The sequence below is a fragment of the Neovison vison genome, chromosome 3 (assembly GCF_020171115.1).
Source record: "Neovison vison isolate M4711 chromosome 3, ASM_NN_V1, whole genome shotgun sequence".
NCBI lineage: Eukaryota > Metazoa > Chordata > Mammalia > Carnivora > Mustelidae > Neogale > Neogale vison.
In genome coordinates, this window is record NC_058093.1 from 65,835,466 (window position 1) to 65,861,261 (window position 25,796).

General features: G+C 38.6%; 1 protein-coding gene across 3 annotated transcripts in view; it reads right to left on the reverse strand.

Moving 5' to 3' along the window:
- The window catches only part of ABCB11 (ATP binding cassette subfamily B member 11), an 85,137-nt gene that overhangs the window by 38,344 nt on the left and 20,997 nt on the right, over positions 1 to 25,796 (reverse strand). The window contains exons 5-13 of one of the 3 annotated variants that reach the window (XM_044242275.1): positions 21,381 to 21,468; positions 20,124 to 20,257; positions 18,288 to 18,459; positions 15,256 to 15,380; positions 13,315 to 13,489; positions 7,243 to 7,356; positions 4,736 to 4,846; positions 2,473 to 2,598; positions 861 to 1,064 (exon numbers count right to left, since the gene is read on the reverse strand). In XM_044242275.1, coding sequence (XP_044098210.1) covers positions 861 to 1,064; positions 2,473 to 2,598; positions 4,736 to 4,846; positions 7,243 to 7,356; positions 13,315 to 13,489; positions 15,256 to 15,380; positions 18,288 to 18,459; positions 20,124 to 20,257; positions 21,381 to 21,468 — 1,249 coding nt within the window. Of the gene's footprint in view, positions 1 to 860; positions 1,065 to 2,472; positions 2,599 to 4,735; positions 4,847 to 7,242; positions 7,357 to 13,314; positions 13,490 to 15,255; positions 15,381 to 18,287; positions 18,460 to 20,123; positions 20,304 to 21,380; positions 21,469 to 25,796 lie in introns of those variants that run through there. The other 2 variants (XM_044242273.1, XM_044242274.1) reach the window with 2 other exon arrangements.

The following is a 25,796-nucleotide window of genomic DNA, read 5'->3' on the forward strand; positions in this document are numbered from 1 at the left end:
CGAGTTTATAGAGCTTGCAAAAGGGAGGAGCTGGGAGTTTCATGGAGGCAGTCTGATTTCAAATGTTTATACTCTTTACCACTGGACTCTATCATACTCACAGCGGTAATCCTATTCACACAGGTAATCCAAAACACCAAATAGACAATGATCTAGAGCACAGACTCTGGAGCCAGACCACATGGGTGTGAACCTTGACTCTCCTGCCTTGAGCAAGTTATTTGGCCTCTTAGAAACTTGGTTCTCTCTTTACAGATGAAAATAGTAACAGTAGCTACCAACAAGATGGTTGTGAGTGTTAAATGAGATGTAAAGTGCTCAGAACAGTGTCTGGTAGGTAGTAAGCACTACATGTATGTTAACTGGTTATAAGAGCTCTTCTTTGACTTAGCAGACCATTGGCCACAAAATACGTATAATAATATGGAGTTGGTTTTTGTTATCATTGTTTAAAATGAAGACAAATGAGGAGTTTTTGAATATGCGAGATACAATACTGAGGCCACAGTATTAGCTGTTCAAGCACAAGGCAACGAAAGAACAATGACATTGGTAGACATCAACGAGCATTGTGTAAGTCATTGCCACATAAATTTATCAGCTGCTTGGACAAATGCTTAACAGATGGAGTAAGAAGACTGAGCCCTTGTCAAAGGGAACGTTTAAAAGAAAGTTCCCTGTTTGGTAGATTTTTAATATATAGACAACAATATGCTTTCAGGCAAAGGGGAAAACTCATGATACATTTCCAAGAATGCAACCTAACATGGCATTAAGAATTTAATAATTTGGGATTTGGGACTTTTTCTTTCCTTTTACAACTTCTGGGTTTCCCCCTGGAACGAGGGGCTGGGGGATACCTGGGGCAGGTCCATGATGAAGTTGTAGGCATTGGCTGCCTTGGCAGCTCGAACGATATCTTCCATTGTTGCATCCTCTCTGCCATAGCGAATGTTCTCTGCAATGGTGGTAGAGAACAGAACAGGTTCCTGCTCCACTATCCCAATCTGAGCTCTAAGCCATTGAACATTAAGAGAGCGAATGTCATGGCCATCCAAAGTCACCTAGAGAACATGAGCACAACGTCACATCTCTTGGAATCCTTCAGGGTTCTGAATCAAAATGTTATGTTTACTTGTCCTATGAAGAGGAATAATAGAGACCTGCAAGATTTTAACAGATGAGTCCTCCTATAATGAGGTTATTTACATCGGAATGACAATATAGAGTTGAAATCAAGTCTAGCTGTAGAACAATTCATTGTAAAAACACAAATGATGTAAAGGTCATTTAATGTAACATGATTGGCCCAGGAATGGGAAGATCTTAAATTTTTCAATGGAGTCAAGTCAGTTATTCACTGTATTTTGTGTGTTTTTATTATCTTTTGACTTATGACCAAAAATGGGCTTCAAAAGCTACCAAGAAAATAAGAAATGGTCCCTATCTTGTAGGCATGCTTTACAGTAACTCTTACTTTCTGGAAAGATTCATCAAATAACACTTTGGTGTTCAAACGTAATTGAAACTGTAAGTGGGATAAGCAAAAATCACTATTAGCAAAAAAGTAAAAATCTTACACCAAGAGACCATGATTTCTATGTATTCAGAGTATAGTTGTGCTGGTATGTACAAAGAATACCTGTAGGATGAATGGTCCATCGAAAGGAATTCTATCGTGTTAGTCATGTCAGTGTAACAGAGCACCCATGTAGGGGAACACCTGACCTTGAAGCCACTTGATATAGACTCAAATGAGTCTATCTCAAGGCATCAAGGAGATGTTGACAAGAACAACTTTGAGAGTGTAGAAAGAGCAGAGCCTTTGACACTTAAGAGACCTGGGTTCAAATCAGGGGCAAGTGTCAATCTCTCTTGACTCTGCTTTCTTTATTTACAAAATGAGCATATATACCTTGGGGCTCATTTTGAAAATAAGCAATCATTTTCGTAAAGTATTTGACATATGTAATCAACAAATGACAATGATGGATATTTATTTTCTTAGTTTGGGTCTATGTCTACCGGCAAATAAACACAAGGAGAAAAGAAACGAAGTAGTTTGTGAAATTATATGATTTTTCTTTAACACCTAAATTCTCAAAGCAGCCAACAATCAATCTGTTCATTCTAGCCATGCAACCTCTCCTATACTTAGGGTTTAGAAAACTTGAAGGCACAATAATGATTTTGTTACAATACAGAGAAAGAAATGGAAATGTGAGTTCACAGGCGAGGCAGCAAAACCATTTTGAACGTGTTTGCGTATCACTGAGCGAACGGGCTGGTTGTTCACGGAACGTGACCACCATGCAGGGAATTAGTCCATTCCATTCAGTCAAGAACTCAGTAAGTCAACTCTGCCTGCGTCCAGATGGTCTCAGTGTACGCTAGGCCTTTGGGTTTGACCAATGTATCCCCATTTGCACTCTCCCATTCCCCTGTATTGAGAGATTGCTGGAAGACACACACCATGCCTTCACTGGGGTCATAGAAACGCTGAATAAGCTGCAGGGCTGTGCTTTTCCCGGATCCGCTGGGTCCTACCACAGCAGTCACTTCCCCTGATTTAACGACCATGCTGAGGTTGTTTAAAATCTGTAAAGAAAAGAAAAGAACAACGGTCAGATTGTCAGCAATTAGACTTGTAAGTTAGGATGCTTTGTGAGGATACTCTGTACGTGTTTACTTACACCCTCAAAACAGTAACTATCAGTATCCATCAATAGCCAGAAAATCAGTAAAGAGTGCCTACGATGAGGTTTTAGCATTTAGCACATTACTCATTAATAAACTGAGAGGGGCACCCAAGGAAGCAAATGATGTGTGGTGACACTGTTGTAGTACATAAACTACACCAACTCTTAAAAGTATGCTCCAGAACCCACATTTAAAACACTTCTGATAGGGTCACCTGGGTGGCTCAGTCAGTTAAGTGTTTGCCTTTAGCTCAGATCACTATCCCAGGGTCCTGGGATTGAGGCCAGGATCAGCCTCATTCTCCCTCCACCTGCTGTACCCCCTGCCTGTGCTCTTTCGGACAAATAAGTAAGTAAAATCTTTAAAAACAAACAAACACTCCTGATATGCTAGGATGCCTCAAAGAGACTGTCCCAATTAGTTAAGGAAAGAAAAACATTAAGTTCAAAATATAGTACTAATTTGCTGATCATAGATTATCAACAAATTAATTCACAAATTTTAAGCTGTCCTACACTTGTATGTGTGTGAACGTATTATCTGGAAAACTCTCCCTAACAAATGTTCGTGGTGCATTTGTTAAGTTTAAAGCACTGTTAAATATCGAGACTGAATGTTGTTAAGTCTAGAAAGGGAAGAATAGGAAGCTAATTCATAAGCATCTGTTGGATATTTTCACCAAGTCAGTGGTGATTTTTGTACTTATTAGGTAAAGGGGTTTTAGGGTCCTTTGTGTGACAAAATACCACACAAGTTTCATTTCACATCGGACAGTCAGTCTTGCAAATAGACTTTCACTTACTAGACTGTAACCTCCCCCAGGGAAGGCAGGCACTGCTTTCCCTCATTATAGCCCAGTGTGGTACGTCCTCCAGCAGGGCTAAGTACATATCGGTGTAAGTTAAGAAGATTTTATTAAAAAAAAACTACTGGTGTAGGGAATAGAGAATAAAAGAGAAATGAAACAAATGTGTTTTAATTCAACTGGTATTTATGAAACAGCTATTATGAGCTGGTTCTGAACAGATATTATAAAGCAAGCTTTTAGCCATCCATTAGAAAATCTTTACTGAGTACTGCCTTGCGGCTTCTCTTTCACAAGGTACTTTGACATATGTTGTGACATTGAATGTTTTCATATGTTACTGATATGTAACAGTAATATGATATGATATGTAACAGTGATAAAAAATATACTTCGGCAATTTAATCAGAATATATAGGTACCTATGTTTTATATAGGTACGTCTAATGTATGTGTGTATGTTTGTATGTATGTGTTTACCTATGTTTTAGGTACAGAGTATCAGAATTAAGTTGCATGGGATTTAGTTCCTATAACAGAAATATTAAGAAAGTGTGGCTAAAGGTATTCTATTAAAAATTAGGAAAAAGTCTCATTTCAAAGTCAACCTACGCAAGGAGAGTAGATGCTAATTTTCCTATAGAGCAAATTGCCTTTAAACATACTCGCTCTGTAGGTGCAGTAAAACTGAATGTTCTTCCTCATGTGCCCTGGGCAATCATCCAGCCCAAGACACAGCCAAAGAGCAGGGAGCCCCAAGATTACGTTTCCTCCAAAGACTGATCCAGTGACCCTTGTGAACTTACCGATAGGAAGTGAAAAACTGCAAAGGCAGCAGCTTGTCTTTGCCAGAAATGCCCTACCCACGCAGTGTCCCGCCTTGGGCATCTGTACTTCTGGATTGTTCTGATTGCCTGGCAGTTTATTCAGCTCATGCTTACGATGACGGGCCCTGCCATTCCTTTCAACAGAGGCTCATACCTAACCTGACCTAACCGGAACGGGCTGCCAGACTGTGTCCTCCCTGGAGGGACTGGCACGTTTTCGTTATTACAAAGGAATGGGACTTGTGCCTGAGAAATGATGTGATGCCTAAGGGAACTTCTAGAGAAATGTGCTTCTGTTCTTCTTCCTGAGAACAGCTATGCTTCAGAAAAACAAGTAATTTGTGGCCCTGGGTATGAATCATCGAAGAAGAAAAGTGCTGGTTGTTCCCGGAGAAACACATACCTTCACCTCCGGTCTGGAAGGATAGTGGAAGGTCACGTTATGGAATTCAATTTCACCTTTAATTCGATCCAACTTGTAACCATCCTCTGACATGCAGTCAATGATGGGTTTCTGGAGTAGAGTATAAAGGAATATAGCAGCAACAAATATATATACATTTATTGTCCAACTTGGTTTGAATTTACTGATAAAACAGAACAATCACCAGGTAAAACACTGCAACAAAGTTGCTTCCACATTAAATATTTATTAATAATAGTAATAATTCTAACAATTACTGAGATATTAATATGAGATATTATATTACTAGATATGAATAGTATTAGTATGTTCTATTACATATATAATATATTAATAGAGAACATACACAAAGAATTAACATATAATTAATTATGATCAATATGAAATACAATGCCCATAAATAATTGATACATAACTTCACATTAAATAATTATAATTAGTTTAATTACTACTATTTGTTGATATGTTACTATGACATTATATTATGTAACAATAATGTAATATGCAGTATTGATCTATAATTATATTAGCATATAATATGTTAACATTTTTATATATTATTATATTATTGAGATACCATTGAAGACAATTTACAAGGTATTTAATATGTTTTTTCACTTATGTAATTGTCACTATATCCTAACTAGATAGGCACTATGCTCAGTTGTTTGCTTAAGGAAGTAGAGAACTCTCAGAGAGGTTAAGTATCTTTCCTAAGGCCACACAACTAGTCAGTTAAGCCGAGGTCCAATTGTACTCTACATCTGAGTACTATGGTAGATGATGATTAAAACTAACTGTATGTTCTTAAGTGGTATCCTCAGATACTACCAACTTTCAGTTAGGCTGAATTTAACCTCTGTTGTTGTTAGTAGTGAGCCTAATCTAGAATTTAACCGTTCTAGTTAACCAGACAAGAATGAGGGGCATCTCCAGGGCCAGCTTGTGAGAGAAACTCATCATCATATCTCTATCTAGGGCAATGGTGTAATCTACTTTCTTCCTCTTGGGTCTGTAGTAAAGATAATGAAGGAATTTTTAAATGCCTTAGTTTTTTGTAATAGTTTCAAAGGTCTTTTAGACTCATCATCTTACCTGAGCATATAACAACACAAAGAATGAGGTAGAATTTGGATATCTTAATGTGCCTATTTGGTTTTCAACAATGTGTTTTATACTGCAATATGTGAAGCCTCCAAATATAAAACAGATAAAGTGATGAAGTTTCCTCAGGCAGGTTTTATGCTTCATAAATACTGAATATTTAAGGGACCAAAGAAATACCTCTGGCTTTCCAGGGCTGCCACAGAGGAAGAACAACATCTTGCCGTCTTCCTCCTTCTATTCTTGGATTTTGACTTTCTAGCTGATGTCCAGTGTGCTTCAGTAGATAACCAGGGAAATCCTAGCTAGGCTACCAGAATCCTTTATAAGCTTGTAGAAGCTTTCTGTCACAGTTAGAAGATAATCCAGACTTATGAACTTGGCCTTAAAGCTTTGCATGATCTGGCCCCTTCTTCTCTCTCTCCAGCCTCCGTGCTCTTGCTCACTCTGCTCTGACACACTGACCTTGTTTTTGGTCCCTGCACTCACCAATCTCTCACCAACCAGAAGGCCTCTCTTCCAGAATCACCGCCCTGCTCTCACTTCCCACGTACCGCTCCTCCCCTAAGCCTTGCTTTGCATGGCTGACTCTCCTGGGGTTCTCAGCGCAAATACTACCCCCTCAGAGATGAGGTTCCCCTCACTTAACGACTCCTCCCCTCACCCCAACTGTTACCATGCTATTTTATTTCCTTTATTGCACTGATATTATCTTATCTTTGAATGTACTTACTTCTTTTTCCAACTTTTATTTTTCACTGAAGTAAGATTGGTTTCAGGTGTACAACATAGCGATTTAATAATTACACTACCAAATGCTCACCAAGATATGTGTAGCTACCTTCTGTCCTCATACAAAGTTATTAGGATATCATTGGCTACTATTAGGATATCATTGGCTTTTCATGCCGGTGACTTATTTATTTTACAGCTGGCAGTTTATCCCCTTCACCCCATCCCCCTAGCCCCCTCCTCTCTGGCAACCACCAGTTTGTTGTTTGTATTTATGAGTCTGTTTCTTCATTTTCCATTTGCTTTGCAAATAGGGATTCTCCATATAAGTGAAATCATATGGTATTTGTCTTTCTTTGTCTGACTTACTTCACTCAGCATAATATCCTCTCGATCCATAAATGTGCTTACTTCTTTATTGCCCATTTTCCAATATGATAGGAGAGCAAGAGCCTTATTTGTTCTATATCACTCTTGCAGTCCCAGCTAAGTATGGGATCTGGCTCATGACAGTCCCAATTAAGTACTGTTGAATTAAGAGCATTGCAATAGTCCCTCATTTTTCTTAACATTAAGAGTAAGTTCCTCAGAACTTCATTTTTCTCTCCACCCTCAACCTGCTCATGGTCTTTACTTTGGCTTTCACATACCCGGTCTATTGTCTGAAAAATGCTGGTGGCTGCTGCACGCCCAGTTGCAAAGGCTTCCAGACAAGAAGAAGCATTGCCAAGATTTAAAGCTCCTACTAGAATACTGAGGAAAATCTGAAATGAAAAGAGATAAACATAGTTTTCACGTGTTTATGTCAATTTGTAAATAATGCCATCATTTGGGCTATCCATGTGAGCTCAGATATTTCTCAGAAATATTCTTCCATGGGAGTTTGAAAGCTAAATAGCTCTTTAGAAACACCTGGAATAGTTTTTTTTTTTTTTCCCAGCAAAGTATCTCCAATTTTTCTATTGTTATGGTTTAAAAGACTACATTATATTTAACTGAACATCTATGTATAGAACATTACACTACAAGACTGTTGAACACTATTCTACAGAGAAGAAAATATTTTGAAATGAGCAAGAGGTCTAAGCAAGGCAGCATATAGACACAAAGTGAGTTAGAATAGTGATAGGATAATTCAGTTTGTAATATAAGTAGGCTTATATGATCTTCTGGTTAAAGGGCCATTGAAGCAATGAAGACAGTATGATTAGCTTGATTGTCCTGGAGATAGGTACATGCAAGACAGGTTTGCTACTAATGCTCTATTGTTGCTACTAACAGAACATTACTAGGATAACTACTGCTATTACTACTACTACTACTTTTATTCTTGTATATTTCTAAGTGCTTTACCTGTATTACTTCGCTTAATTCATACAACAGAAGAGAAAACCAAGGTGTGTGGATGTTCCCTAACTATCCTACATCAAAACTTGTATTAAGTGGTAGAGCAGCATTTGAACCCAGGCTCTTGAATGACATTCTGTTTTGTAAACAGGCCCAGCTTCTGCTGGTGGTATGCAATTGGTATGGCCAGGTTCCTGAGCAATACTGAGGAAACTGTCCTTTAACTCACCAACCCAGCCCTTTCATTGGGTTAAGGGAAGGCGACTTGAGGAGCATATAATCCTACCAAACAATGCTTTGTGTTTATCAGTGCTGTTCATAAAGGAAGAAGTAATGAGGCAATTTGTCACGTGCCCCTAGGAGGAGCACAAGACTTCTCTTGACCAAATGGGTGCTAGTCACATGATTCTCATGGAGGATGTTTCATTGGCCACCATCCATCAGGGACAGGAGTTACTTGCTGAGCTGAAGACTGGCTTCTGCCTGACTGTAGTCTTCTTCGGGCAGTCAAATGAACTTAGTCTGTGATGGTTTCCCTGCTTTCTTTTGGTCTTCTGTCTGGACCATGAGATTCCTCAGAGTCTCCCAGTTACTTCCCTCCCTCCAGTAACCTCCGTTCCACAAATCATGATGATGTGCCCAGTTCCCTCTTGCCTTCTCTCTGAATTCCCCACTCGTTGTATGGGATAAACATTCTCTCTTCATCTTTTTTGTTCCTTTTCCTTAGTTACAGGAAGTAGTTCCTCCTATGGGCAGATTACTACATCTTTCAAGTTCCAATTCCTTTATCTGTAACACAGGGATACTAATAGCTTACACTTCATGGGACTTGTATGAACATTAAATGGAGTAATTAGTCAAAGAGTGATTAATCCAGTGTTGGCCACATAAATGGTGATAATGATGTTGAAAGAAGCAAGATTCCACACATAGAAAGTGATACAGTGACTAGACAGAATAGTACTTTTCTAAATTGAGTTAAGACCACCTTTATCAGAGGTCTTCCCAACTGAGCAAAGGAAGCCTTCCACATGTCCTAGATCAGGGGTCAGCAAACATTTTCTACAATGTGCCAGATAATATATATTTTAGGCTTTTTAGGCCATATGGGCTCTGATGAAATTACAGAACTCTGCTATATACTACAAAGGCAGCAATAGACAATAGTGAACAAATAATTATGGTTGTTTTCCAATAAAACTTTATTTACAAAAAACGGGCATCAGGCTGGATTTGTCTGGTGGGCCATAGTTTGCTGACTCTTGCTCGAGATTCTAGACTGAATCACTAGGGGCCTAAGCTGAGGTTTGTAATCAAATCCTGATCAGCCTGGCTTTGCAAACGTCTTCCTTGGGCTACTTAGGGAAAGAGTGGGTGGGGACAGGGCAGAGGCCTGTACCTAGTATCATCACAATGGCTAGCACCTACTCCAACAGACCATCAATTCCCACCCCAAACATTTCACTGTAGACCCAACAATGGCAGTGTGGGAAGAGAAAATGCGAGGGAGTCCACTGGGGAACAATCTATCTATGGGTGTGCTGTGCTAGGAAAAAGGGGATCACTGACTCCTTGGAAGCCAGATCCAGACTCCATGCCCCTCAACACATATTTTTCAATCTCATGGCTCCATTTTATTTTTAAGTGGTCGTAGAATGGCATCAATATAGAATGAAGTTTTGATATGACATAGGGTATTTATATGAAATATGTCACTTAGTGCTTGATACCTTATATACACTGAATAATGTTACTCTCTATTCCTGCTGTTATTTTTTATTACTGAATCCCAAAACCTGGGAAGCACAAAGAGCAGCCTTCTGCATTCTTCAATTCCTTCTCATCTTCTCTCCTAATAGCTCACAGAGTTTGTTTTTTGTCTGTGTACAAGAGATACCAATCAGTCATTTATGTAAACCACTTACCATGTATGCTCAATTACCATGCAGCCAATAATGATTTTGTTCATCAAAAAATATATTCAATTAGCCTAATTGTTAATTACTTTAGTGGATTAAGAACACTCAATCCAGCTCATACATACTCAGACTTCATAGTTTGCTACTCAGAAGTATGGCCAAAAATGTGCCTGCACACATGAGTGAGAGAAAGAGAGAATTGGAGGGACAGAGGAAGGAAGGGAGAGAAAGAGAAAGATCAATGATTATACTGTTAATGGAGGTCTCTTATTTTGCCAAAGAGATACTTCTTAAGGTGCAAGCAGCAGCTTGCAGGAAGGCATTTAAGAGTAAGAGGTAAGGTTAATAATTAATGATGAAAATGTTAGAGACACATAGTATGTCACATCTGCACAAAGTAAGTACTCTCTTAGCCCAAAAGGTATACAAAGGTATACAAAAGGTATACAGCCCAAAAGGTATACAAAAGGTATACACAAGAGTGGACGCTGGAAGCTGAGGAGCGTCAAACTAAACAAGGAGGCCATTAGGCTGAGGTTGATTTGATGCCTTAGTAGCCTACATGAGCAACCTAAAACCTAAGCACAAATGCCTCAAGTTCAAGACATCAAAAGCCCAAGGACAACCAATCACAAATGGTCAATTCAGATTCCCCAGGCAAGGCAGCTGCTTAAGCCAGAGCCCATCAAGTAATTGTTTTGCTTTGTTTCTGCCTCTTCTTTATAAGAGTCTCTCCCCCAGTCCTGTGGGTAGAGAGTGGCTTCTCATCACTTTTGATTTGGTGCTGCCCAACTGGAATTATTTTTGCTTAAAGAATCTCCTAAAGATTTTAGTATGCCTCAATTTCTCTTTAAGCAGAAACATAACATTCCTGCTAAAGAGTAACCAAGGGGTTTTTAAAATTCAGTGTTTCCAGCTGGAATTGTGTATTATTTAATTTTCAATTTACCAATTCGTTCCTCCCTCTGAACTACTATTTGGGCACACTTCTGTCCTCTCCTTGCCGGCATGGAATGAAAGGAAGGATGTCTTTGCTCAGTGCATGTTTTTCTGCAGAATGAGCAGATATAAGCATCTGGGATGGAAGTCAACTGGTAAATGTTGAAAGTTCTTTTTATTTTATTTTATTTTTTATTTTTAGCATAACAGTATTCATTATTTTTGCACCACACCCAGTGCTCCATGCAATCCGTGCCCTCTATAATACCCACCACCTGGTACCCCGACCTCCCAAACCCTCCGCCACTTCAAACCCCTCAGATTGTTTTTCAGAGTCCATAGTCTCTCATGGTTCACCCCTCCTTCCAATTTCCCCCAACTCCCTTCTCCTCTCTAACTCCACATGTCCTCCATGCTATTTGTTATGCTCCACAAATAAGTGAAACCATATGATAATTGCCTCTCTCTGCTTGACTTATTTCACTCAGCATAATGTTGAAAGTTCTTAAGGGCCATTTGACCAATAAAGATGAGGGACTTCATAGTCAGGTTTCCGACCTGCAGTACTTTCACTGGATTTTCAAATGTGCAATGCTATATTAGAGTTGTTAAGAAAGTGCTTAAATTACAATGAAAGCAACATTTTCCTTCTTTCTATCCCTTTAAGGTCCAAAAGACACTTTAATATATCTTATCATGTTTAATTTTTTAAAACAAAGTTCAAGTGATGCCAGTGTTCATCTTGCAAAGAAGGACTGAATTTTAAAAAGTTGTTCTTAGTGTATCATCAAGCCTTAAATGAAATAAAGTAGTAACTTAGATGGACGACGGCTTGACCTCTGATAATCATTCCTATTTATAAAATTCCATCCAACTTTCCCTAGAAAGTTGAATAAAATAAAATTCCATTCAACTTTCCCTAATATGTATTTATACTAAAGCAGTAGACCTCAAATTATAAGGTATCAGCTAGGAAATTTCTAGTATATAAGATTTTTAGCATTTTTCATTGTTTAATTGGTGCCCAAGAATCTTAGGCTCAAAATTCACCCAGAATCTTATAGGCTCACCCAGACTAAGTATTTTTATTTAAGAATCTTATATAAAACTGCTTCTCATCTCCAGGCCTTTCAAATTAATTATTACTTAATTAATTATGGGGCACCTGGGTGGCTCAGTCAGCTAAGCGTCTGACTCCTGATTTCAGCTCAGGTCATGCATGACCTCAGGGCTGTGAGACAGAGCCCCACATCAGGCTCTGCCCTCAGTGGAGAGTCTGCTTGGGATTCTCTCTCTCTCCCTCTGCCCCTCCCACCCCTCATGAGTGCATGTTTTCTCTCCTCTCAAATAAATAAATAAATAAAATCTAAAATAAAAAAGATTACTCTATTTAATTAAATAATTAATAGGCCAAATGAGACAGGTATTTCATGTTTTATCTCCCTGGCCTAACTGTGTGAGGGCAGGAAGGGGTGGGAACAAATGTAAACAAGTCCAAATGTTCAGTTTCACTCAAGGGCTCTGAAGGGAAAGTTCAGCAAGGCATACAAGAGAATACAAGATTGGATGAGCATGGAAGGCCTTACTGGGGAGGTGCCATTCAGCTGAGAATCAGAATGATGACAAGAGTCCAGCTGTAATGAGAGGAGCTGTAAGCTAAGGAGGAAAGACGTGGGTTCATGAACAGGAGGAAGAGCTTTCTCTGACCCTAGCCACACGCGATTACCCTGCCCTTCACTGCTAATGTCCTTGTCTTCCATAGCACGTGTTTTCCTCTGTCATTAGACACTGATGGGGTTGTTTAATTATTGCTTCTCTTCCCCACTGATCTATATGTTACATCAGGAAGAGATCACATTTCTTCTTTTTTTTTTTTTCATTTTATTTTATTTTATTTCTTTTCAGTGAAGATCACATTTCTTCGGTTCACTATTGACTCTTCTGGGCTTTCTATGGGTCTGACATAGAGTAGTTTCTCAATAATTCTTGAAAGAACAATGGAAACAAATACTGAAAATTAGAGTAGCCATGGCATTTGTGATAGCATGACCATAGCACAAATGAGCGATAAAATATGGTTGTATTACCTGTTCAGTTGAGGATATTATTGGCGTGATATCTAGTAACTCATTATGTTCCACAAATATGCCCATTAGCACATATCTTGTACTATTATTAAGCTTAACTACATGAGCTGTTAATTTTTAGCTGAGAGACCACTGACTTCCCATTTTCATGGCATATTATCTTTGGAATCACTCAGAAAATCATTGTTTTACAGCTATAAAATCTTCAGTTAAGTGGAAATCATTAAATCGCTGGTCTCATCAATTCCAATGCTTAGTGTTCCTTTACTATAAAATGTGTAGGTATTGCTTGTTTCTGCAGATGGACTCCATCAAATCCTTGCTGCTCTCCTCTCTCAGACGCTAAAGGAGCAAACAAAATGCCTTAACTCTAGGCTTTTCTGAAATTCCAACAGGAAATGTGATGTCTAGGTCCTTAAGACCAAAGTACCTGGACGAGGGTTCCTGCTGAGTATTCTCCATCATCTAGGACAAGTTTGGAGCCATACCAGAAGGCCAGTGCATAACAGAAGAAGATGAGACACCACATGAATCCAGTAAAGAATCCCATCACAATCCCTTTTCTAATTCCCCAACGCTGGGCAAACACAAGATTTTTCTCGTACCTGTGAAGAGAAAGCATTTGCGTCTATGTCAGCAGCAGCAGCAGCTCAAGTTAGAATGTCTAAAACAGCCACAGCACTGTGCTGTTACTCAATGGTCATCAAATTACCCCAGACACACAGCAGCTTTCAGGAAAGAAAATTACAAACTTCCATGGAGTTATTTAGCTTATTTCCACCAGGCAATGAAATATGTTGAAGGAACGATGCCTAACCAGACTTCATGGTTGATTACTTCTTGGATAAGAACAGTATAAAAAAAGTGAGAACTTTACCCCAAGAGAAAAGAATTTTCACCACAAATGTTTGGACACGAGGGATCTAGTACTATTTGTGCTTGAATTGTTTTTTACCAAGTCACATGGCCTGCTTTCCATCAGAAAATGATGCAACTCTTTCCCCCCAGGTTCAAAACCAGTGTTTGCACCAACTCATCTCCATACACTCACCTATCTGCCCTGTGACCAAGAATGCTATGTTGTAACATGACCTGTCAGGTTCACAGCCATGGGATATGGATAACTATCCAGAAATTCAATCCAAGCACTAGGTTGCTGTGATTCTATGATCTAGACATTAATAACTGGCATTGTCTTAAAGCTCAGACATTCTGTAACTGCCTTCCTTCTTCTCAAAAAAAAAAAATCATGGAGAATATTTAATATTTCTCAGGACAAAGTGAAGGTCTATCCTGTGTTTGTTACCATTTTCGTAACATTTATAAAACTGCTATTAATTGCAATAATAAATATCTTTTATGGTGAAGGAAGTATGCTACTGAAATTTTTTGTAAGAAACTGGGTAACTTCACTCTATAAACCAAAAGGAACCAAATGAGGGAAAAAAAGGAAAAGAGAATAATTAGAGATTTTAAATTCTCTTCTCTTGGGCCACCTGGGTGGCTCAGTGGATTAAGCCTCTGCCTTCAGCTCAGGTCATGGTCTCAGGGTCCTGGGATTGAGCCCCGCATTGGGCTCTCTGCTCAGCAGGGAGCCTGCTTCCCTTCCTCTCTTTCTGCCTGCCTCTCTGCTTACTTGTGATCTCTCTGTCAAATAAATAAACAAAATATTTTTAATAAATAAATAAATAAATTCTCTTCTCTTTTTTACTTGGTAACAATTGAGAATGATATTATCATACTAGATCTACAACTCATAAAATAAGTGAATTCATTTAGTGACTATTTTATAAAATCAGTACTTGGCACATGGTAAGCACTTAATAAATACTAGATAAAAGGAAAAATAAAATCAAATTCTTGACAACAGGGTTATTTGGGTAGTTTAGGTATTTTATTTTCATTAAGAATTAATCTCCTAGAATGATGGTCCGTAATAAACCCAATGCTAAATTTTGTTTGATTAAGTGGAAATTTCGTCAGACTTTATAAAGAGCATGTAGTGCAGTAGCTGAGTAAAAGATGATGAATAAAAAATATGCCGAGCAGCATTTTAGATCATGCAGCAGTGTTACAGACTTCCAGGAGGTAATATATGCATACATATACACCACCAGTGTTGAAATAAATACCTAACCTAAGATAATGTTCTAAAAATCTCCACCTACATTTTCAAAAACACACAGCTAAAGGCTCGGGGTCCTTATAATGCTTTGCCCAACTGATTACTCTCAGCTACCTCTTGAAGAAAAGCTCTATCAGGGTAAACAGACCAAGGTGAATCTGCCACTTTATACAAAATAGGGAAGATTCAGGGTAGTATGCCAAATGATGAAATTCAGGGAAGTGGCAGACATTTCAATAAACCAACCTTTCAACCTCTTTTTTCTCACCACCAAAAGCAGCCACTGTTCGCATAGATGAAATGACTTCATCAGCCACTGACCCAGCTTTGGCATAGGCCTTCAATTCATAGTCAGTAAATTTGGACACACTCTAAAATCCAAAAGAAGAAAACAGAACATGAAGACCAGAGAATTAGGTACGTCAGCCTGTCATTCACTCAGTGATTCATTTAGCTGAGTTAAGTATGTGGTTTGTTTTCATACAAGACTAGCTCCTTGCTGTAACAGTGTTCACCGAGGAAAGAATCTAGTCAAAGTTTGAGCCGCGTTAAGCCCCATCCACGAATATTTGGTTGTTAGCATACTAAAATGACATCTTTAGAAGTCAGCCTCTAAAACCATCTCACAGAGTAAGCCCCAAATAGGGCATTCTGTGAGACCACAGTGTTTCACTCATTATACTAATAAATACCATACCACACTTCTTTGCTATTGACCACAGGCCTTTTGCACAATTTCTGGACAAACACCAGAGACAGAGACGGGAGGTTAGTCAGAGTATATAATTGGGAGAGAGGTCCTGACCACACAGAGGCTCATGATGCTGCAATGGAGAAAGCTCCAGATAAATATTATCCATTTTGACTCAACTATAGGGGCTCAACTAACTAGTTTTGTTCTTTACAAAAAGAACTAAAATGATATTGCATTTAATACATAAACAGTTACTTTTTCTAAAATTGGACTTGGATTAAGTTGTAATTAGAATTAATCACCAAAGAAATACCTGGCACAGATGAAGATACCAGAATGAACACAAGCAAATATTGTGGAAGTTCGACTAGCTCAGAAATCTAAAATATATATAGTGCCCAAACTGAAGGAATTTATCTTCCAAGTTTTTCCAAACTTTTAGCAGCAGAACTTTTCTCAAACTAAATCTTAAATGGAATTTAATACAAAATAGATACAAAATAAGTAAATGTAGCATTTTGTTACAACATATTTATGTCACAAGAACACACTTTACAAAAGTTGTGACTTGAAAGGGCAACCATAGGGAAATTAGGGCTATTTTCATCAACATGAAAATCTGAATTTAGGTGTTACGAATGACATTGTAGTTTTTACCACAATCCTCTTCTAATTTATTTCTAAATTATGTATGAGAAAATGAAGTAGTTGTGAATATTAATAGTCTTATTATAATTTAATTCACATTAAATAATCTCATTTTACTTCTGTAAAAATGATACAGGAATTTAAAGATGTAAACTGGAAAATATTTAATGATTGCACATGTTTCTCATGGTAAATATAAAAGTCAGACAAAGGCATATAAAACCCACAGTAACATATTGCCTGCCTTCTACTTTTCATCCTGCTTTTGAATTGGGCTTAGTGAGGTTGCTTGTATCATTTTATACAAACATGCATAGACTTGAGTTCAAGAAGAAACCAGTGCAGAACTACAACATTCCAAATCAGTGACACATTTACAAGAACTTGAAATATGGGCACTTGAGATAGCAAGAGAAACCATGCCCTAAACCTGTCAAAATCAAGTTACCCAGGCTACATCTCCCCAATGTTGAAATGTGACATCTGACCCATCTGAGTATGAATATTAATCACAGGTTTGAGGAAAGAGATTAAGTATATTTAGGGGGGAAAAGCTGAATCAAATATTTACAGAATCCCCAAAGTTTCCCTGTGGGTAGTGAGGCTTCCCTGGAATGAAGCTAAGAGGTGTTTGGTAGGAAAGACTGTCATAGCGGATTGGAAAAAATAAAAGCTAATATCTCTTGAACAATTAATTCTGTGCCAGATGCCATCCTAAGTGCATAACATAGATGATGCCTTAAGTCATCACAGTGACCTTTGGGAAGTATTATCCTTATCTTCAAGATGAGGAAGCTCAAGTTTTGACATGCTAAATGTATCTTTCTTGAGCCAGATGGTAGAGTCGGGGGGGGGGGGACCAGTTGAGAGGAATGAGCTCTTTGCCATTGTCACTCTGTACTACCTGGGAAATGTTTGAGTAATACAGCCAGCAGATTGTCAAGAATATTTTGCTAGAAAATATTATGGAGATTGGTTTCCTGTTGCTCAGTGATATGAGTGTATGCAGCTTTTCACATAAATTCTATTCTCATTTACAGCAAATTATTAGTATGCCTGATCCCATGACCTGCTATCTGATGTGACTGCTCTAAAAGTATGATATAAGCATTTATTAATCTTTGGGAGTGTTTTCTAACTGGGATGACCCAAAATTCCTACTCCTACACTTTTTCTTGGCCTGCATGCCTGAGGAATGGAGATACTGCTCAGACTGGGTCAGGTGACCTCTTTCTGAAACTGATCAGACTGCATGGAGAACAAAGCTGTGAATGCAGAAATCTCCTTTATGTTTTTGTTACTGAGCTGGGTACATTTGTTGGGACTTTTTGGAGAAAACATCTGATTGGGAGACCGTGGGAAGCAACAGGCATATGAGAGAGTGGATGGGGATTTGGACTCAGACTCCCTTGTACTTGAATCCAGTTTTGTCACTCACTAGCTGTACAGTCTCAGACAAGTCTCTTTACTCTCTGAGCCTCTGTTTCTTATGGCTAAAATGGCATTAATACCTTTGAAGATCGTTGTAAAGATTAGAGATAATATATATGAAGTTCTTTATAGTGCCTGGCAAAATAGTAAATGCTCAACAAATGTAGCTGTTACTGTTATTAATAATAACAATACAATACAATAATACAATAATATTTATGTTATTAATAATATACAATAATATTTATGTTATTAAATACATACAATACAATAATATTTATGTTATTATACAATAACATAATACAATAATATTTATGTTATTAAAACAGCATCAACCCCTGGACTGATGGAATGTTATTTGATACTGAGGATAGCCAAACAAAATAAATTGAAACAGTGATAAATAATGTTAACTAAACATACATAGGAAAAAGGAATCGAGTTTTACATTTCTGGCTGTTTCTTAGTGCAGATGTCTTGGGGAGAAGTGAGAAGACATTCTTACCAGACCAATGATGGCTGCTCCAATCCCGATAAGAGGGCTCACAGAGATAATGACCAAGGTCAGTTTCCAACCCTGGTAAAATCCCAATAGGAACCCACAGATGCTCGTGGTCATGCGCTGAATGAAAATGCCCATTTGGTCGGCAATGGCATCATTGACTTTGTTAATATCACTAGAAACGAGAGGCTTTGATCACTAAAACTGATTTTGGCCAATTCAAATTCTTGTTGAGAAACCCCAGGCTTTCCCTTCTTCTGCCATCTCTGTACCCCATTGTCTGTGGGAAACAGCCTTTCACATTTGAAGAAACTTGTTATAGCCTGTGAGGTCATCAAGCCTCTCCCTCCCTTACAGCCCAGTAAGTTTGTCCTCAACCCAGTTTTCCCGACTGGTGTCCATTCACTGATGACAAAGACTTTCAGAAATGATCTTATTTCTTTCTTTCTTATAACTTATACTCTTGGTCTGTCCTGAATAGTCCTTCTTTCCTTCTTTATAACTGCTAAACCCTTTTAGCCTCAAAGTGCAACCCACACACCACCTAATTCATAAAACCCCCCAAGGAAAAACTAGTGCTTGCACAGCAATGTAATGAATCTGTGTATGTATGTGTACACATATATAATTATTGCATTCTGTTTATAGACAGTATAGAATAGAGGTTAAGATCACAGATTCTGTGGTTAAGAGCACAAACTTTTCCTAGGCTAATTACTTAACTCTTCTGTGCCTTAGTTTCCTCATCTGTGAAATGGGGATAATGACAGAACCTATCTCAATAGGTTGTAATGAGGATTAGTTAGTATATGTTAAGTATATAGAACAGTGCTTAGAGTACAGTAAGCCATCAATGTGTCAACTTTATTTGTTTGCTTGCACCTCTATACCTCCCACTAGGCTATAAGTTCCCTGAGACCAAGACTTGTGTGGCTTATCTCTATGGCTTGCATACAGTTAAGTCATCTAGAATATTGGTTGAATATAATTATATTAAATTCATATTCCTAGGAACATTCTCATAATCTCTTGTTTAGATGGAACAAACAGGGTTTAGGACTTAACAGCAAAAAAATGTCTCAAGGTATTACCCAGAGATTTGACAATTGTATTCTAGCAAGATTAAGTATCTGTTCAATATCACAGTAAATACGGGGCAGAAAGAGTGCTAGAATCTAAGTATCCCAACATTCAGTCTTTGACCTTCACTGTAATATACACTCTCTTATGAGACCTCATAGGACCCCAAAGTTCAATTCAATAGGGTTCAATTGCTTCTAATTACTCAGGGCTAATTCAGAGTACCTAGAGGAAGAGGGGAAGGGGGCTATCAATGACCCCAACTGGTCTTTGGGTATTAACCAGATTTAAATCCAGTTGTTTAGTTTGAATCCTTCTCAAACTAATTTGGACTTTTTTTTTTTTTTTTTTGGTCTTTGTTTTTATGTGCAGAAATGACCTCAACAACCAAGGCAAGATAGTTCCTTTTAAGTGCATTGTTTTTCCCTATAGATAAGTGGATTGTGACATCCCTCCGTCTCTCTTTTAGAGGCCACACAGCCCTATTTCTTTTAACTCCATTCTGTAATCCTTCATTTCTAGTATTTTGATCAAGGACCTACAAACAAAACTGTAGTATCCTGGCTTTCAGTTGTTAATGATCATATCAGTTAAAGCATGACCTATGAAAAAATGATGCTACTCATAAAAGCTCAATTTAAGAGACAAAATGTATCCAAAATGACTGAAAGTGTGTTTCTAATTGTTATTTAATTTAGAAACAAGGGTTCTATGATCAAAAATGCACACGTACATTAAAACCTCCTACCAGCTACTTACTCAGAGAATCTTGTATTCAGCTCTCCCACAGAATTGCAGTCAAACCATCCTATTTCCATTCGCATTACTTTCCTAAAGGAAAATTTTCTCATTTTCTGTATCTGACGAGCTGCAGCAATCACCCAAAAGCATATCTGAAAATGGAGCAAGGAATGTTGGACATTATGATGTTAAAAATATTCCTTCATTCCTTCACTTTTCAGAAGAAAATACTTTTAATATAAGCCCTGAGAAAGAGAGGAAAGTGAGTCACAGAATGCCGAGTCACGGGAAGTGCAGTGAGCTCAGCATCTGCTGCCCAGAGAAGGATGAGTGGAACAGCTGTGGCCAGGGAAGCAGGAAGGGTTGGGTGCAAATTTGGCTTTGCCACTTGTCGATCTAACCTTACCAAACTTCACTTTCCACATGCGAAAAGAAGGCTCACAGTGCCAAAAAGAAATTCTTGGTCTTATATCTCTATTTTTGCATGGCACTTCTGAGTGTAGTTTTTCCCCCGAGAGGCCTGCCAACAAGCGTGTATGCATAGGTTTCAGACTGTGGGACAATGATTTCCAGAGAAAGGAAGACAAAAATTATAACATAAGCAGGGAATCTTCTGATAGCTATCCCCAACCAAGCAAAGTCGGGCTGTCATTAAAACTCTCAGTACCAGAATGGGGAAAATGGATTCATTTCTCTTTATAATGAACATGAACTTCCTGAAATTCTTGAATGAATGGAGGTTGAGGAGAGTCATTAATTTTTCTACAGAAGAAGGTAAAAGATGAAATATTTTTCTTCTTTAATAAGGGTTAAGTAACTCCATGCCCTTCCATGGCTTAAATATGGACTACGTTAAGATTCAGTTTATAGATTTGGGGTTGGAACACAGGTTGGTGAGATTTTGGCAGGGAAAGAAAAAAAGAAAGTAAAGTTTGCTTTTCTCCAACTCTTCATGTCTGACTTTCCCTGGGGGACCCACACTCGCTCTACAAACACACCCACAACCACCTATTTTTGAGTTTAGAAGATGAAGTAGAGGAGACATCGAAATTCAGTCTATTCTCTGTCTCTCTAGACAATTGTCTGTATTTTCTCCCAGTCTGAGAAGATGAATTCTTCCTCTCACTGCCCCCACTACCCCCGCCGCCACCTCCAAATAAAATTGTAGTCCTTAGGGCTTCTGAACAACTTAAAAGTTAGAGTGCACTTTGCATTTCATTGTAATGTCTCTGAGCCCAGATGTTGACCTAAAAATAAAATGTTGGCACCACTCACTTGAATATATCCTGTGATAAGTACTACCAAAGCGATTCCAGCATAGTAACTGGCAAATTTGATCATTTCACTTTCAATGTCCAGCAACCTTCAAAAGAGGGGGAAAAATGTTAAGATTCAGAAGTAGGGTCAAGTTTACCAAAGATTACATTTGTGGGTAATGTAATAATATATAACAGAGGAAAATGATATATGAAATACGGGTAAGACATCTTATCTATGTAGGATTATCATCAATCCAACAAATCTCTCCCTAGACCTCATGGTACCAACCCCAGCAAAGATGGCTACGCCTTTGTTTTCATTTTATTTTTACTTTTTTTTAAAACTTTATTTATTTATTTGACCGACAGAGATCACAAATAGGCAGAGAGGCAGGCAGAGAGAGAAGGGGAAGCAGGCTCCCCACTGAGCAGAGAGCCCGATTCAGGGCCCTATCCCAGGACCCCGAGACCACTACCTGAGCCCAAGGCAGAGGCTTCAACCTACTGAGCCACACAGGGGCCCCTTATTTTTACTTTTTTAAAAATCTTACTTATTTATTTGAGAGAGAGAGAGAATGCATGCATGGAGAGGAAGGGCAGAAAGAGGGAGAAGCAGACTCCTTGCTGAGCAGGGAACCTGATGTGGGGCTCCATCCCAGGACCCCTGGCTGAAGGTAGATGCTTAACCCATCAAGCCACCCAGGCGTCCCTACCCCCTTCATGTTTATGGGCAGAAATAACTCACTGGCAGTTGTTAGAAGCCAGGGGCAGTAGATGGAAGCTCAGTGCCCTGTCTACCAGGACCCTTCCCTCGTGTTCATTATGCAGTGATGGAACAATCACTGCGAGGGTGAGGATTTTTTTTTAATTAACATAAACTGTATTATTTGTTTCAGGGGTACAGGTCTGTGATCATCAGTCTTACACAATTCGCAACGCTCGCCGTAGCACATATCCTCTTATGAAACTCAACATCCAAAGAACAAACTAATCCAATCAAGAAACGGGCAGAAGACATGAACAGACATTTCTGCAAAGAAGACATTCAAATGGCCAACACACATTAAAAAGTGCTCAACATCACTCAGCATCAGGGAAATACAAATCCAGACCACAGTGAGATACCACCTCACGTAAGTCAGAATGGCTAAAATCAACAAGTCAGGAAATGACAGATGTTGGCAATAATTTGGAGAAAGGGGAACCCTCCTACACTGTTGGTGGGAATGCAAGCTGGTGCAGCCACTCCAGAAAATAATATGGAGATTTTTCAAAAAGTTGAAAATAGACCTACCCTATGACCCAGGAATTGCTACTGGGTATTTATCCCAAAGATACAAATGTAGTGATCCAAAGGGGCACATGCACCCCTTGTTTATAGCAACAATGTCCACAATAGCCATACAATGGAAGGAGTCTAGATGTCCATTGACAGATGAATGGATAAAGAAGATGTTGTGTGTATATACAATGGGATACTATGCAGCCATCAAAAACTGAAGTCTTGACATTTGCAATGACATGGATGGAACTAGAGGGTATCATGCTAAGCGAAATAAGTCCATCAGAGAAAGACAATTATCATATGATCTCCCTGATATGAGGAATAGAGAAATAAGACAGAAGATCATAGGGGAAGGAAGGAAAAAATGAAACAATATGAAACTAGAGAGGGAGACAAACCATAAGAAACTCTTAATCTCAGGATTAAGGGTTGCTAGGGAAAGGTTTAAAAAGCTAGACTGGTGTCTGCAAAGACACCAGTAGAGAGGTGTGGGCTGTGAGTTAGGAGATTTACTGCTACCTCTTCCAGGAGTCCAAATCAGCTTTTCAACTCTTTTATCTCAAAGTAACACTAAAAAATGTGTGTGTCATCATCCCAGAGAAGGAGAAAATACTTTATCAGCCTAATTTTTCTGTCCACTGCAGCCCAGGTGCCCCTCTGGGAAAATTTCTAAGGTGAGAATTTGTGGGGAACAGCAAGAAAGCTCTACAGTGTTTTTTCAGTTCAACGACCACGCTTTGGCACAGGGTTTGGAGATTGGCAGGGGTAGGGAGGGGAGTCACAAATTAGTATGAAATTGTTTTCAGAAAATAAAGAATTGTGTGCTTGGAAAATTAACATATTGGTTACTAACAGTTCTAACCCTTGAAGATGTTCTAAATGATAGCGAGTCCATTTCTTTCTTTTTTTTTTTTTTAAGATTTTATTTATTTATTTGACAGAGAGAGAGAGACCACAAGTAGGCAGAGAGGCAGGCAGAGAGAGCGGGAAAGCAGGCTCCCTGCTGTGCCTGGATCCCAGGACCCTGGGATCATGACCTGAGCTGAAGGCAGAGGCTTTAACCCACTGAGCCACCCAGATGCCCTGCAAGTCCGTTTCTTTAGAAAACTGGAAACCCGCATCTTGGGCACAGATGTTCCCATCTGATGTGCTTTCTGCTTCCTGTCAGGGCTTTTTCTGTGACTCAAGCTTGAATTGTTCTCTTCCTCTACTGAACTAGACCAAGTGTTTAAGTATAATTTCTTTAATTCAGAACAAACTGTTATTCCATGCCAGATTTTATTGACATCTTGCACTATTATTTGATATCTTCATTGATTATATCTATACTGAATAGATTTATGCTTGTTTGCCAGATTGTAGGCCACTTGAGGACAAGGGCTTTGTTTCAGCTGCTTGCTCACACTGCCTGAAGCCTTGTACAATACCTTATACATAGCCGACACAATGCCTGCATAAATGTTTCTTGATTTTGCTTTGACTTTCAAAATACTTATAATGAAGGGACATAATTGCCTTGGTCAACCCCTCTTTGGAGGGATCATCTCCAAAATAGCTAATATGTCTGTTCAACACATTTTTGGTCTTCTGTTATGGTTTAAGGGAACCCAAGAATGAACAAGACCTAGAAAACTTATATATATAAGTATCCACAATCAGAGGTTCTCACAAAACTTAAGTATCTCTGTATAAGATGCGTAATGGAGAACAAGACTTCTAATGTGTCAATGAGGCCATACTCTTTGTTTTCTGTGAAATTTTTCTTTGTGAAATGAAATTTGGGTGTCCCAAAACAGAGAACTAGGAGCATTTGTCAGTAAGTTTTACTTAGATATCCTATGGTGCGTTCCTCCTACATGCACTGAGGCAATAAAATGGCTGCGATGAAAGAAGCAGCTGCCAGGAATAAACAGACCTACTCAGATTAAAAGTACTAAGCACTGACCCAGCTCCAGAATTTATTAGGGCAAACTTCAGGAGAATTATATTATTGCTGGATGGTGTGGATAAGGACATGTGTAATTTATGATTCTGTTCGCTCCTGAGGCACCCCAGAGATGAATGGCTAACTTATTTTTATTTTATTCTTGGAGATAAGAAGTTATTAGGGTTTTAGAAACTACTTGAGAATATTTCTGGAACAACAGGACAAACCTATCAGAAAAACTGATAGGAAGGAAAGGAGCAGGCTGGCTTGGCTTGTTTGACTGCACATCAATTTTTTTTATCATCGGGTGGAAAGTTTTCTTGCGGTTATAAAATCCTGGAAAGGAGTTTTTAAAGTGTGTAGGTGATTTGGCTCACCAAATGGGTGCCTTTCTTTTTTAACAGCAAAATTGACATACATCTATTTGCATTAAGGTTCATTTGTTGAAGAGAGAAGAGGGCAGAAAGATGACAATTAGGGGGGAAAGGTAAGATATATTTTACAAATTATTAAGATATGTGGAGTCTTACCTTGCTTTTAATGAAAAATAAATGCATCATAAAATCAAAGTACTCAATCTATACCTCAAGATTTCAGATTTACTAAAGCCATAGGGCTTTCATTTTAAATGCCTAGGAGGTCTTTACAACAAGGTGCATTGTTTAACACTGAGTTTTCCTTTCAATGGTTTTCATGCACCATAGACCCAGTAGCATTAACACTTTAGAATGAAATCAGTGTCAACTCCAAAACGAGCATCACAGATTGGCAGAAACTTGCCCATGTCCTATTCTCGGAATGTTGGAAGTTCTGTATTCTTAAATGCACAGGACATCAACCTGTGGACAAAGGGCAGATCACTGGGTGAAACTGTTTGACAGAACATCCATACGCTATGGTAGCTTACTGCCAGAACGGCTCGAATTTCCTTTCAGAGAATCTATGACAATTATTCTCACCAATGAAGCTATTTTTTTGTTGGTTTGTTTTTCACGCCACTTTTTTTTTTTTTTTTTGAGGTAAGTTTGGATTCTCATGCAATTGTGAGAAATACTACAGAAACACATACACCCTTTGGTAATACTATGCAAAACGATGGGACAATATCCCAACCAGGATGACGATGTTGATATAATCGAGATCAGAATGTCCTCCTCACCCCAGCGGTTCTTCATGTCGCCCTTTTACATCTACACATGCTTCCATCCAGCCTCCACTCC